At 52.5% G+C, this 13,614-nt stretch overlaps 3 protein-coding genes across 3 annotated transcripts; 1 reads left to right on the plus strand and 2 right to left on the minus strand.

The window, feature by feature from the left end:
- Nucleotides 1–125: 125 nt before the first annotated feature.
- Nucleotides 126–2,137, minus strand: BDZ83DRAFT_600409 (26S proteasome subunit P45 family protein). The gene is made up of 4 exons (XM_060507034.1): nt 1,730–2,137; nt 1,195–1,581; nt 673–1,129; nt 126–613 (listed from the first exon to the last, which is right to left on the minus strand). Exons 1-4 carry the CDS (start codon nt 1,938–1,940, stop codon nt 493–495), a joined length of 1,176 nt encoding a protein of 391 aa, XP_060370787.1. The 5' UTR covers nt 1,941–2,137; the 3' UTR covers nt 126–492.
- An 860-nt stretch (nt 2,138–2,997) lies between these two features.
- BDZ83DRAFT_566121 (uncharacterized protein) lies at nt 2,998–4,590 on the minus strand (the record flags this gene model as incomplete). Its single annotated transcript, XM_060503825.1, has 1 exon — nt 2,998–4,590. The coding sequence occupies one exon, from the start codon at nt 4,588–4,590 to the stop codon at nt 2,998–3,000; it is 1,593 nt and encodes a 530-aa protein (XP_060370788.1).
- Nucleotides 4,591–10,683: 6,093 nt separating this feature from the next.
- BDZ83DRAFT_566159 (karyogamy protein) lies at nt 10,684–13,143 on the plus strand (the record flags this gene model as incomplete). The annotated part of the gene is made up of 1 exon (XM_060503830.1): nt 10,684–13,143. The coding sequence occupies one exon, from the start codon at nt 10,684–10,686 to the stop codon at nt 13,141–13,143; it is 2,460 nt and encodes an 819-aa protein (XP_060370789.1).
- Nucleotides 13,144–13,614: the final 471 nt, after the last annotated feature.

Consider the following 13,614-nt stretch of genomic DNA (forward strand, 5'->3'; position numbering starts at 1 on the left):
TGGAGCCTCACAGCTACGGGCTACCCTAGGCTCGGATCCCCCAAAAATACCTACCTACCTACTAGGGAACATTCAAAGGGCGCAGAGACAAGAAAACTCACCATGGCCATGCATTCTTCATGATATATCATGGTACAAACGCCAAAGCGCTTCGTATAGCTCTTGTTGCGTGGTCATGGAATGCAAGCTGATCATACAGGTTAATATACATCCGTACATTGTCGTCGTCAACGATGGACACTTCTGTTTATGCATGCGCATGTTTCAATTTTGGGATCTCGAAGCTGCTTCTATTCCACGCCTTACGTCTCTATGATCCCGTCGCAAACAACCCCAAACCTGGACTCGGGTATTGTACACTGTTTAACACATTAAAAGACCCTCTAAACGGCTGAGAACCGATGATCCTCGTTCCAGCCGCCCCTTTTGATGTCTTTCCTTTGCTCCTCCGCGCCCCATCCCGTGAATCATCATGTCGCCTTATCCCTGACCTTACAACTTCTGGTACTCGAGCTTGCCCTCCAGCTTCTTCGACTCGGCGACCTTGCGTACTGCTTTGTTGAAGTCGTCCTGGTTGATTGCGTCGCGGTAATCCTTGATGGCAAACAGACCACTGGGCATTGCTAGTTAGCTTCTGTGTTTGAGGTATTGTCAAGATACGCAATCACTTACGCTTCTGTCACGACATTTCTCAAATCCGCACCGTTGAGACCATCGCTCATCTTCACCACGCTCTCGAAATCAATCTCACCCTCCGTCACCACACCCTGGGCATGAATTTTGAGAATCTCCAAACGGCCGACCTCGTTCGGCAGGGCAATCTCGATCTTACGGTCGAGACGTCCGGCACGAAGTAGCGCGGGATCGAGGGTATCAGGTCTGTTCGTGGCCATGATGATCTTGGTCTTTCCGAGGTAGTCGAAACCGTCCAGCTGGTTGAGCAACTCCATCAACGTTCTCTGGATCTCACGATCCGCACTGGTTCCCTCAGAGAATCTGCGTCCACCAATAGCGTCGATCTCGTCCATGAAGATGATGCAGGGCTCGTGCTCCTTGGCGTAGCCGAACATCTCGCGAATCAGGCGGGCAGACTCTCCGATGTACTTGTCGACGATTGCTGAAGAAACGACTGTTTGACCTCGTTAGCACACTTCCTTCTACCATCGTTCACCACTGCACACAGAGTAGACCTACCCTTGAGGAAGTTGGTCTCGAGACTGCTTGCCACGGCACGTGCAAGCAACGTCTTTCCCGTACCAGGAGGTCCGTAAAGCAAAACGCCCTTGGGCGGCTTGATGCCCACCCGAAGGAAGAGCTCGGGGTTCTTGAGCGGCAGCTCAATGACCTCACGGAGCTCACGAATCTGGTCGTTCAATCCACCGATACCGGCGAAGCTGACTTGACCGGGGTCTTCCAGTGACATGTTGTAGACGAGGGGGTCGACTTCCCGGGGAAGCATACGCATGATCGTGAGTGTCGTCATATCGAGCGCCACGCGCGTGCCTTGCTTGAGCTTGACCTTGTCGACCTTTGATCTGCATCCGACGACATATCTGGGACCGGAGGAAGCCTTTACGATGACTATTCATAAATAAGAACGCTGATTAGCAAAGGTTGCATATGAATCATTCGTGTGTTTGTCTAAGCGGCAATGGTGGTAGGTAGTGATGTCGGGGCGGGGACGATATCCAGCGGAGGCGGAAAGCGGGATGGGGATGCCTTCACTTACATCTTTCGTCATCGAGCTGCTTAAGGACCTCGCCGATAATCTGACCGACACTCTGCAACGCCTTAATGTTGTCTTCAGTTCTGTCAAACTCCCGCTGCAAATCCTTGATCTCGAGCCGCAGGGACTTGAGCTTAGCTTCCCACTCCCGGGATTCGAGCAGCTTGGCCCGGTACGAGTCGAGAGCCTTCTGGCGTTCGTCGTCGGAAGACATCTCTGGTTGTGGGAAGTTGAAGAGGAAAGGGCTACTGCCTTGATCTCGTCGAGGAAATGGAATGGCTGCGGTTCGGAAGGGAGGCGGTGTGGTGGTGGGTGATCGCGTTTGGGTTTCGAGTTTCGAAGGTTGGGTCGGCTGGTGAATGGAAGTGGGTGAGGTAGCTTGTGTGGTAATCAGATCGTTGTTTTCGGAGGTTGTGGTGTCGACGTACCTCCCACTGCAGCCTTCTGCCTCAAAGGCAAGCACGGCTCAGCTCCGACTAGCGCCCTATCCCTGTGGCCACCGAAGCTCTGCCGCTTTGCTCTGATTGGCTGTTGTCTCGGACCCGGGAAATACCAGCTCCCGGTCAATTCTCACCTACTTCCATCATCAAGGAAGATGCCGGCTTCAGCTTGATCTGCTGTGCATCAATAGGAAGTATCAGTGATGCTCATTTCATCGGTAGATTACTATTTTGGGGTTGCTGGCCTGGCATATCGACCCTTCTTTGAACGCTGCCTCAAATCTTGATCACTGCTGGACTATGAGAGAGATAATGAGTTCAGGTAGGCAACATCAATATGGGGGCTTCAATTTGGAAAGCTTTCCCGTGTGAACAACACATTAATGACTGCTCAATCCTCTCTCGTCAGGACACTCCCACAGAACACATTATACATCCAGCAAATTGGGTACCGAAATCCCAATTATTCAGATATCGAAGCAGGTTCAAAAGCGCAGTGGTCGTAGATCAATATCAATTAGGAGGGGCAAGCCTCCAGTAAAGTTATGTACTAAGAATGGTAGGAAACAACGGCCCAACGCCCAAATGTCCTATCTCGCGTCCATTGATGGACTATCAATTTTCCACACTTCAATCTCCTAGATCTCCGCAATCTAGATGGTATTGCGAGACAACATGCAAACCGTGGAGTGCGTGTGTAGTGCATAGAGTCAAAGCCTCCTAAGGGGGTAAATGCAACAAATGAAAACCAAATTTCACTACAGAACTCCAGGAAAGACGGGTATTTGGGTGCGTAAATCATAACGACAGCAGCCTGGGATAAGCGTTTGCTTATCCTAGAAGTTCAGAAGTGATCTCCTCACGGACCTTTCGGCTCCAATCCATGATAGCCTTCTCAAAATTGACCCAGACTTCGGGAGAATTGTTGTAGACAATACCCAAGGCATCCACCTTGAGTAACACTTCCCAGCGCAGCTCTGCTGCTTTGGCCCAGTATCTGATATTGTCTGCAGACCGATACGGCTTGTCTGTGTCGGTGTGGAATGTGGTAATCAAGCCGAATCGCCGTTTTGACCTCTTCACCGCCGCATTGTGCAGTTCAATCAGGTGAATGCCGTTCTGCAAACTGCTGAGATAAGGCGTCGGACACTCGCTTGCCTGGGCTGCAGGCGTATAATCTGGTAGCGGGTCGGCCTGCGGGACGAGAGAAGCCATAAAAGCCAATTCTCTTTCCACTTCTTTGCCAGTCCAGTCACCCTGCAACCAAGTCCAGGAGCTTCGCTCCGCCTTTTCTGCTTCAATCATCTCCTCTTCAATCTTCAACATGCTGAAAAGTCCGGAAATCCATGATTCGAGGATGCGTAGCTCCTCGTCCTTCATTCCGCCGGACCATTGTCGGGTTGCCATCTGCTTCAATGTCTCCATGACAGAGAGCAGTTCTGTGCGAATTTCCTTTTCAGATTTGATAGCGTCCAGTCGCTCGGGGACTTCATGCGCTGTGTAGTAGTTCCTGGCAGCTCGAATGGCTAGTGTCATGACATCAAGAATGTGCATACCCTGAACCTCGTGCCAGCCTGTTGAAGTTTTCTTGGGGGCCTCGCTTTGTCCTCTCGTAGGAATCTCCGGCAGTTCCGGCACGGGGCTGCTATCCCTATGCTTTTTTGCGTGTCTCAAGGCCTGAGCCGCCTTCTCGAGAGATCCTGTCAAGTCCGCCTTGAGCTCCTCGATTGTAGGAGGCTTTGGCACCGGCTTATTTCTGTGAATGTAAGTGCTCGCGGTCGGAGGTAGAACATCCGGGTCCTCTTCGAAATCATCAGAGTAATAGTGGTCATCAGTAGGCGATTCCACCATTGGTCCTGCGCCAAAAGGTTGAGAGCCAAGCTCTGGGCTGTTTCCCCCTGAATCAACGATCCCTGGCGAGTTCGAGCTGGAGCTGCTAACAGAGGAGAGATCCAGTCCTCCTTTGGCCTTGTTCTTTCTTGCTAGCTGAGCACCCTTGCCATCGAGAAGGCCGGTTCGCGCAAAATAATACTGTAGGTGGGCGATGCTTCCCAGGCTAAGAACGCTTTCTCTGTGACGAGCACTCGCAGCGAAGTCGGTGCCCTGCGGTCGAACAAAGCCTCGGCGGCGACTAGAAGAGCGGCCGACTTCCACGCTGCTGCAAGTGGACTGTCGGGACGATGCGAAGCTGATATCGGAGCGGCGACTGTAGTTTCCAGAGGACTGTCTGGAGTATGTGCTGCCTCGGAAGCTTCCCAAAGATTCGCGGGAGTTGCCCTCGGTGGCGGATCCGTGGGAGACGGAAGAAGCAGTCGAAACGCAGCGAGAAAGCTCGGGGCAAGCGCCAATAGCTGGGGTCGGGGATGCATCTGATGATGGGGAGTCGCACCGAAACGACGGCGTTTCTTCGTTTGCCGTAGCCATTATTTCGGTTATGCTGAGAAAGTCGAATGCTCTGAAGCCCGAGAGCTTGGTTGTAATACGTGTAAGCTCTGGGGCGGGTACGTGATATCGTGGAGGGTACGGTAGCGGTCGAGCAGAGGGTGTCGACGTCTCGTCTCAGCTAGGTATCGGCGGTGGTCTCAAAGCTATGCGCTAGGCAACGTGAGGGGGTGCGATGACCAATGTGGCAACGATTCAATGTATGTACAGGTCGGAGAGGTCTTTTTGCAAATACAATGGTTGCGTGAAGGAGACTGGGTGCACAGCAGCGTCCAGAGGGTCGGCAAGCAATAGGGTTCACACTGGTGAAGAAACGGCTGCTGGTGGTTCGAGGGACGTACGGCGAATTCTTTGGTCAGGTGAAAGCCAAAAAAGACTGAAGCGAGCGAGTGGTGATTAACAGACGGTCCCCAGAATGGACGAAGCGGACGGAGAAAGTTTCTTGGACTAATAACCCCGGACGGTAAACACTGGCTAGGCAGGGTAGGTTGGCAACGGTAGGGCAAAAGAAAGCTAAGTCTCGTCTCTTCAAGGCTCGTCGTGGGCTAGGAACGGCCGAGGGTAAGGTGTGCCTGCGTGACTCCGTGCTGTGACAAGACGCGACTCTCCGGTGTCAGGGGTCTGTGTTGAGCTTGACCACAGCGTAAGGCAAGGTAGGTGAAAGAAAGCGTCTGGTACTGTGTGTGACGGGATGTGGTCGCCTGGCTGTCTCTGGCACCAAGATCCTCGTCCCGGTTGCGTCAGTGGAGATGTGTGGAAAGGCCAAGGGCGAATCTCTGACGAGGGAAAGTCTCCAGCAGGCAAATTGGGGGTCCAATCGAGTGGCTCGCGACTTGCCAGGAAGGGACGGTTTAAATTGAACGTCGCGTCGTCTCCGAAGGTGGGGTGCGTCGTGGGTGCTTGCTGCGTGCAAAGGAAAGGAGAGGGGAAGGTGGGACGTAGGATGCGGGACGCGGGACCTTGGTGCTTGCTGCTTCAAGTGTGAGCCTGGAGGCTGGAGCTGGAGGGATACGATGGAACGCGTGAAACGGAAGCCGTTATCTTTGATCGTGCGGATGCTTTCTTTTTAGAATTCGGAGAGATATTTCTAAACGGCTGGTTGGCTCTTGTTCAGTTCCAAAAGAAACGCAGCACCTCGGACAGGTACGAACGGATGGGGTATTACAATGAGTAACGGAAGAAGTTGGTTTCCACAACTGGACCTGAAGGTGGGTAGCTAGCGTAGGTACCCGAAAGAACGATTGGTATTACCAGCAGCTTCTCCAACTTCATGTGTTCCTCACTCAGGTACACTAGGGCAGAGGGGATCGCCGACTACTTATTCCGCCACACACTCGTCAGGATGCGCTAAGAGCGAAGCAAATAACTGCTGAATCTCAGCCAGGTATTTCCAAAGGGAACTCATAAACATCGACTCAGCAACGCGCAAATGGCCAAGCTGCGGAAAGATGCGCAGAACGAGCAGCTCAACACTCTATCCTAACGGTATGGCAAAGCTACCTTGGGCATGAGAAACATCAGCCCTCCTGCATCCCAAGCTGTCGTTGAGCTCATTATCCCATCTCTCTACCTCTACCTTGTTGCAAGTCGGATTCCCGTGGTGATGACATTTTCAGGGGCACAAATCTTAAACAATGTCCAGCTGGCAGCAGCTCGTCCGGCCAACAAAGCACGAGTGGGTAATTTCATTCCGCCAAAAGCCTTTCCCGATATCGAGATGAACCAGACCAAACCCCCCCTCTTTCTTCGTCAATCCTAAACACGGGCTCCATCCCGCATCTCTATCAACTTCCTTACTGGTTGGTCGGCGAACATACTGAGAATATCCCTCCAGAATGCACGAGAATGATGGGTGCCCCCAAGAAGCACGGAAAGACGAGTTGCGAGAGAAACCGGACCAAGCATGACCGTTGATTATTGCGCAACCTCAGCCACATGGCGCCAAGGGCCATACACTTCTGCTTCTTGCCCTATCCGTGTCGCGGCCCGGCCATTCCCGCCAGACTCTAGGTCATTGCCCCATGCTTGACCTTGTCCCGCAGAAGCTATATCCGTCAGCTGGCCGAACTTTTGTCAGTGTCTCAATGTACTGACTGTCTGAGCAAGTAGATCGATAGGTTTCGAGGAGAACTTCTGCAATTTCGCTACGGCCTCGGGACGTGAAAGATATATGCTGCATTGAAGAGTCTGAGATGAAGTAGTGCGTGCCTATGCCTTGCCCTTACCTTTTTTTTCTTCTGCTTTTTGCTCTTCAGCATGGTATATCAGGTATGCTGAGAGCAAAAATCTCCATTTCCGCATCTCTGTCATTTTCCATTCTTGCCCCCTGGTGATTCCGGTAATGCAAGTGATATGCAAGCCATCGCGTCAGACAACTCTATGTCAGCTTGAGGGAGTAACCTCTGCACTCACCACTCTCCTTTCCCAATGCAATCAATGGCATGGCGCTCAACCTCGTTCACGAGCTGTACCAATGCATGTATATTTGACGAGCACAAAATCTGTGCATGCGGAACTATGTATGACGTGCATCCAAGGTTCTCTAGAAATTGGACGAGAGACATTCATCCAACCTATTGCCGTTACTGATAATGCCAGTGCCTTGCATAAGCCCGACGTCTTAATATGCAGCATGCTATGCAGCACTAGCCGTTGGTGTCACGGCTCAATCCGACAACACTTGTCCCAAAATGTGTGAGTCGTTGTCAGGTCCTGTTACCTGACATAGTATCAGCGTATCAACGGCTATGTCTGTTGCACTGGCACATGTGAGTAACATCAGGCGCCGAACGGTTCGCACTGCTGGTTTTTGAAACGCAGCGTGTGCATATGAAATATCGACCAGTCAACCATGAACAACCCTTGGCCAAGACGAGAAAGCAAAAAGGACATGCCCGGGTCTCTGGAACTGTGCGCGAAGCATCGAGGCCCTACGGCTCACGGCTACCGATCCGCTGGCCCACGACTCAGGGTCACCCCGGCTCATCCAATCTTCCACGGGCTTCCGAAGAGCCAGGACTCCCGGCCAGCTAGCGGGTGACCAGTCCAGAACCGGGAACGAGGTCTGCCACTGCGGCCAGGGTTGGCCGAGAGGAGAGGACACCAGCTGCCACAAGTGGTGATACCGCTGCAACGTCGTAACTTGCGGAAATATGGTCAAGGCTCTCTAATAAGAGCTGTCTCGAGCAACGTGGTGGTCCACTCGGGAATTGCAAGGGCACTAATGTTAGACCCTCAGAGCAATGAACTCTTGGTTCGTGAGCGGCATGGGGCATGACCGCGGGTCAATACGTTGATGGCAGAGCAAACGTTACTCTGATGGCACTTTATTCGAGAAAGCAAACTGGCTGGATAAGGAGGAAAGGGTATGTGCTTTTGGTTGCGGCAGCCGAGAGAGGAGTACCTGATGGCCAATTCCTCGAGTCATTTGTTCGCTGTCTGAGTATCAAACGGTCATCATGAACAGAATGAACAGCTATGTCTGAAGTTAGCTTGTAGTACAGGCTAATTCCACCATCTTGCTGCCGTGCAAAGGCAAAGCATGTTTCGACGAATGCTTCAGCAGATGCGGGCGTTTTTTGTGCCAAAGACGATGATTGTTAGAAATAGCGAGACCTTTCCAAAGGAAATCAACAAGGACGTGTGCAAGGAGTCGAAGGATGTTTCATCGTCCGGGGGCCAAGGAGCGAGCGTCGACAACGACTGGGCAGATAAGTAAGCTTGGGCCGATGTAACTGTGGTCGAAGGACAGACGATGTTAGTCGTCAAAAGTTGACGATGGCGACGCACAAAGATAGAGGTATTCTATGGCTGAATGTTATATCTGTAAGACAGCTTGCTGTAATGTGTCGTGCTGGTATAGGCAGACCGCAGATGGGCATTGTAGCTGATGCTTGAGTCAAGTCCTGTCCTGTTACAGTCAGTCTGTGGCTCCATGCTCTTTTGAGTTCTCCGTGTAACATTGACGATGGGTCACGGAGTCGAGGTAAGGTTAGAGAGATGAGGGAAAGACTCAGCTCCAGAATAAGGTAGAGGCTAGCTTGATGTAGCTTGCGCAGCTTCGTGCAAATCAATAAAGTATCACAATTTACGGGACGCTGTTGATGAAGGGATAAGAAAACGAGCCTGCCGCGTCTTGTGCAAATCGCCCAGGTCCTCGTCGCCTTCCTTCCTTCCCGATTTCCCAAAAATCGATCCCCCAAAACCCCCGATTCGAGTTCATTTTTGGAAGGCACTCGTTTCCCTTCCCTTCCCTTCCTTCCTTTTTCCCTTCTTTCCTTATTTCTGGCCAGTGCTTTCTTTCCATACCTTATTCCACCTCATCTTGACTAATACGAATACTCCTCCAGAGGTAATACTCCGGAGAACTTTTTTTGACTTTCGTCGTCGCTCCCTCACACACTGTTTCCAGCATTCCTGCTGCCCAATCCTTTCCCGTCGTCTTCTACTTCCATTCCCTTTGTCCCTTCTTGCCTCCTTCACCCAGCCGACCCGGATGCTTTCCTACGAGACACGACGTCTTTGAATCCATCACTTCGTCCCTCCTTGATCGCTCTTTGCGACTCCATTGGTCCTATTCCTACTTACGCCGGAGCAAGGACCAACCCAGCATAATCGCATGCGACCGATCCGAGCAATGAACGAACGCCAATTAAGCCAGAGACTGAATTGACGCCCTGCTAGTCTCCAAACTCCCGAGGTCTTGCGAAACCCGTTTATCTCCCATACGTACCTTTCTCACCATTACCTTTCCAATGGTGCGCTAGGCAATCCATTCAAATCTTTGGCGCTTTGTTCGACGAATTGCCTCTGCGTCCCAGCCCAATCGTGTGGACGCCTAACAAAGAGCCACACCAGTACTGACCGGCGTTCGCACTCCCATACCTAATACCTCAGCGTATGCCTTTTCTCCAATAACGACTACATTCCCGTTCGCCGGCTCCCCCAGACTCCCTAGTCGCTGAATGCTGCGGCGTACCCCACCGACTAAGGCACTGACAACAGTGCGCTTGACGAGTTCGCCCAGGCATCCAGCAATCCCAGCATTCCAGCGCCGCTCATCGATCCTCCTCATTCGACAACCCGCAGGTGACCCAACTGAACCCGGCGAAGATCAGTCTGCTCGACCCAGTTATCACTCGAGCTCAGGACCACCGGACCCAGCCTATCCACGAGCCAGCTCAGTCGTACTCTCGTTGTCATCCGTCTCCGACTGGCCACGTACCGCACTGCAGCAGAATTAACTGCAGTAGGTGATTGTCTCTACAGAGGCACGCGGGGCCTGCGTTGGATTCAAGGACACAAAAACTCGAAAGGGCTGTTACCTCGATTGAAGGTTTGCCCACGAAACAATAAAAACAAATGTCAGCCACGGAAGGATCGGTTGCAGAGGCAGAGGCTAGCTGCAACAACAACACAAATACAATTGCTTGTGCCGTTGTCCCCTCTGGAGACTCGTGTTCCAGCCACCAACCACAGCGCCTGCTGCACGCGGAGGACCAGGCGCAGACCCAGGAAGCCACTACTACAGCAGACCACTTGACCCTTGGCTTCTCTGACGTCTCCAGCCCGCAACTTTTCCAGCTAAACCCGCAGCCCCAGGTTGTAAACAACAACAACATCGACACCACCGAAAACAAATCGTCCTCACGCCTGACAAGTGATAACACAGCAACTTCAAAATCCACCACACCAGCAGGCTCCCCTACAACGAATAAGATAAAACAAACTCGCAAACCCTCACCCAATCTCGCCGCCCGATTAAAAGCGCTCGGCTTTACCTCGCACAAGAAGTCAACAGACCAACTACTTCAACAAGACCAAGTTGGGCGCCTGCCTGAAGACCAGATTCGTTTGATCGACGAGAATCATAAGGCAAGTTCCGTCGAATCGAAGATCAATCGACGCGGTCGCCCTTGGAAGGGCTTTACATCGTCCGACGACCCGAGACCACAGACTGCATCTTCTACTGCTTCGAGAGAAGACCACAGCACTTGGATATTGTCATCCTCGCCAGACGTTGCCCCGGGCGCGTCTCTCGTCCTACCCGAGATCATAACAACGGCGCCTTTGGACATGGAGACACAAAAATACCGTCTGCCTGACCACACCAATGGGAACGGTACCAAAGTACAACTCGAGACTAGACGAGAGCATCTCGAACGCAATGGTGCCCCTCCCGCCTCCGATCAACCACCACCTCCACCTCCGAAAGATACACCGCCGGTGCCAGCGGTTGAGTTCACACCTGATCTTGCGTCATACTTCACTCCCGGTCATCAGCGACCCGGTTCCATTTACACGCTTTCCCGCGCATCTTTCGCCAATCAACTGGCTCAACTAACATCACTTCAGCTTCCTGATGCGGAGTCCTTGTCCAGCAAGGTGTCTGCCATCCCGACAGCACAGGTCGCATCGAAAGCTTTGATCAACGCCGCAGAACAAATTAGAAGTTGGATCTACAAGGCATCGGAGGTTATTGGTGGTCTGGATAGCGACGATGACGTTGAGTGGGCCGCGGCGGGAGGTCGCGAAGGATACGAAGAAGTCGAAAACGCCATACATCGCTTCGAGAAATTGATTAAAGTATACGTCGGTGCTATTGAAGAATTGCAAGGTCGTGAAGACATTGCCGACGTTCCGCCCGAAGATCTTCATCGCGCCGTCTCCCAAATGGAGTCCATCATCGAAGAATGGGCCAACATCAAAGCAGCACTCAATACTGTCAAAGGGCAAGTCGAAATCGCGATGGAGTGGGAAGAATTGTGGAACAGTGTTCTGGGAGATATTCAAAGCGAAATGGACGAATTGAGCCGTCTGGTCTTCGAGATGGAAGAAAGACGCCACAAGTCTTTGATGGCTGCCGCAGGCGGCGACGGCGTCGACATTGGAGACCTCGAGAATATTGTGGAGGACACTCCTCCTCCCGTTGCCAGGATGCAAGCGCAAAACCGCTTCAGCCTACCTGGTCTTCCGCTCAGTCCCGGATCAACGTCTCCAGGAACGCCTACACCCACTTTGTCACAAGATGATTCTAGTCTTCTAGCCCTTTTCGCGCGGATGCAACCCTTGCGCGCATCGCTGGATTTCCTCCCTATGCGGCTCGCGGTTTTCGCTGCCCGAGCCGACAAATCTTTCCCAACTGCTTGTGAGGAATTGGATATGCGACGTACAGGTCTCGATGGCAGTTACAAAAAGCTGGAAAAGGATGCCGAATCACTGCGTAAGGAGCTGGGTGAGGATCGCTGGGTCATTGTCTTCCGCGGAGCAGGACGACAGGCCCAAAAGATGATCGAGTCAGTTGAGAGATCGATGATCAAGCTAAGGGAAGCTGTCGACACCGGCATGCATCTGAGCAACCCACCGACAATGATCAAAAAGATCGAGAGTTACGACGCCAAGAAGACGCATTATGGCCCAGCTATCGAGCGAGTTTTGGCCATCATCGACAAGGGTGTTAAGGACCGGTTAACCGTCAATGGCGAAATTCTACGTTTGCATGCCGAAATGCAGTCGAAATGGGAATCAATCAAGGACGAGATGAGAGAGATGGACGTGGTTGTGGACGAAGTTCAGGTGGACACCAGAGGCCAGCAGTTGAGGGATTCTATCTCCAGCATGCTGTCAAATGATCGCTCTACGATTGGCAGTGGCCGCGATACTCCCGGCAGCTCCCCTCCTTCCTCGGTAATCATGTCGAGTCTCGGATTAGAGCCAGTCACTCCCAGAAACAAGATGGCCCAGAACCGCTCTGTGAGCACCAACAGTCACTTGCCGCAGCCATCGGGAAGACGACAGTCGTCACTGCCAACACCTTCCTCCCAACTGCCTCGCAAGCCATTGGTACCTCGACTGTCGAACATGACTTCGAGGCTTGTTGGCACTTCATCTGCGGGCAATATCCCCAGACCTGCTTCAACGCAACCTAATCGACCCAGGTGGAATGGTTCGACCAACACTACGGATGTGGGTATCGGTCACAACTTCAAGCCCTTGACCCTCACCTGCCCCAGCCCCTACGCCAAGAAGACATCGCCAGCCGCCCGCCCATCATCCTCTTTGACCCCGCGATCTTCATCGCCCGGTGGTACGAGGCTGCCAACCCTTCGGAGCCCCCTGACCCGAGAGTCATCCGCGTCACCCATGCCCGAGGACACGCCCACGAAGAGAGCCCCATCGAAGTTGTCTTTCCGAGAGCGCCTAGCCTCACCTGGCCCGTATTCTCAGCAGACACTCTCTAAGCCGCGTTTGTCTTCATCTGTCTCTACGTCCGGTCTTGAGTCTCAGTCCAGCCGACGTGCCTCTCTACAGCCACCCAAACTTCACTCATTTGCCGACAGAGCTGTACCAAGCCGCCCTGCAAGCTCGTTGGCATCGACGCGTCGAACTAGCCAACTGCCACAACTCAAAGCAAGTAGTACGACAGGTGGCATGGAAACCCCTCCAACCCGATCTGTTTCGCGGAATACTACACGCAAGACTCTTCCAGAGCTGTCTAAAAGCACCTCTAGCCAGAAGCCTCGATGGAGGGGCTAGGAGTCTCTTTTATCCAGGCAAAGGAGGGCTTTTAGTTCTCCGTTGGCAACAATTACGCAGCAAAACGAGGCGTTAGCTGAGGTGACAAGCAAACCCCGCTGGCGGACTTGACGAAGCAATAATGGCAGAAACGGTGGGGCTTGAGTCTTTATCGACTTGCTTTGCCTCGGCCGGATTGTCATCACAACACGATACTGGATTTTGTACATATTCGAATACCCTCTTTCACGGCAGTGCCACTGATTGATCCTACTTTATTTGCTTTATGGCGAGGCGTCGGACTAGGATTCGTCGAGGGGCGTTTGAGTTTTCAATTATGGGCAGGAAGATACCTGCCTGACGGTCTTTTAAGCATTATACCAGGAAGGGGAACATGGAGTCTGGTTTCGGACGAATTTGGGAAGGTCCAATATGATCGTGAGCCATCACCGTCACGATGCACTGCACGGGAACCCCGAGTCGCGCTCCGAT

The sequence above is a fragment of the Colletotrichum acutatum genome (genome assembly GCF_030867785.1).
Source record: "Colletotrichum acutatum strain CBS 112980 chromosome Unknown BDZ83scaffold_5, whole genome shotgun sequence".
NCBI classification, from domain to species: Eukaryota; Fungi; Ascomycota; class Sordariomycetes; order Glomerellales; family Glomerellaceae; genus Colletotrichum; species Colletotrichum acutatum.

Excerpts from the sequence above, each read along its gene's own strand:
- BDZ83DRAFT_600409 (XM_060507034.1), bottom strand. The coding sequence starts at position 1,940 with ATGTCTTCCGACGACGAACGCCAGAAGGCTCTCGACTCGTACCGGGCC. Across the intron at positions 1,582-1,729 it reads GCAGCTCGATGACGAAAGAT|TCATCGTAAAGGCTTCCTCC; the intron begins GTAAGTGAAGGC and ends ATTTATGAATAG. Across the intron at positions 1,130-1,194 it reads CGAGACCAACTTCCTCAAGG|TCGTTTCTTCAGCAATCGTC; the intron begins GTAGGTCTACTC and ends GAGGTCAAACAG.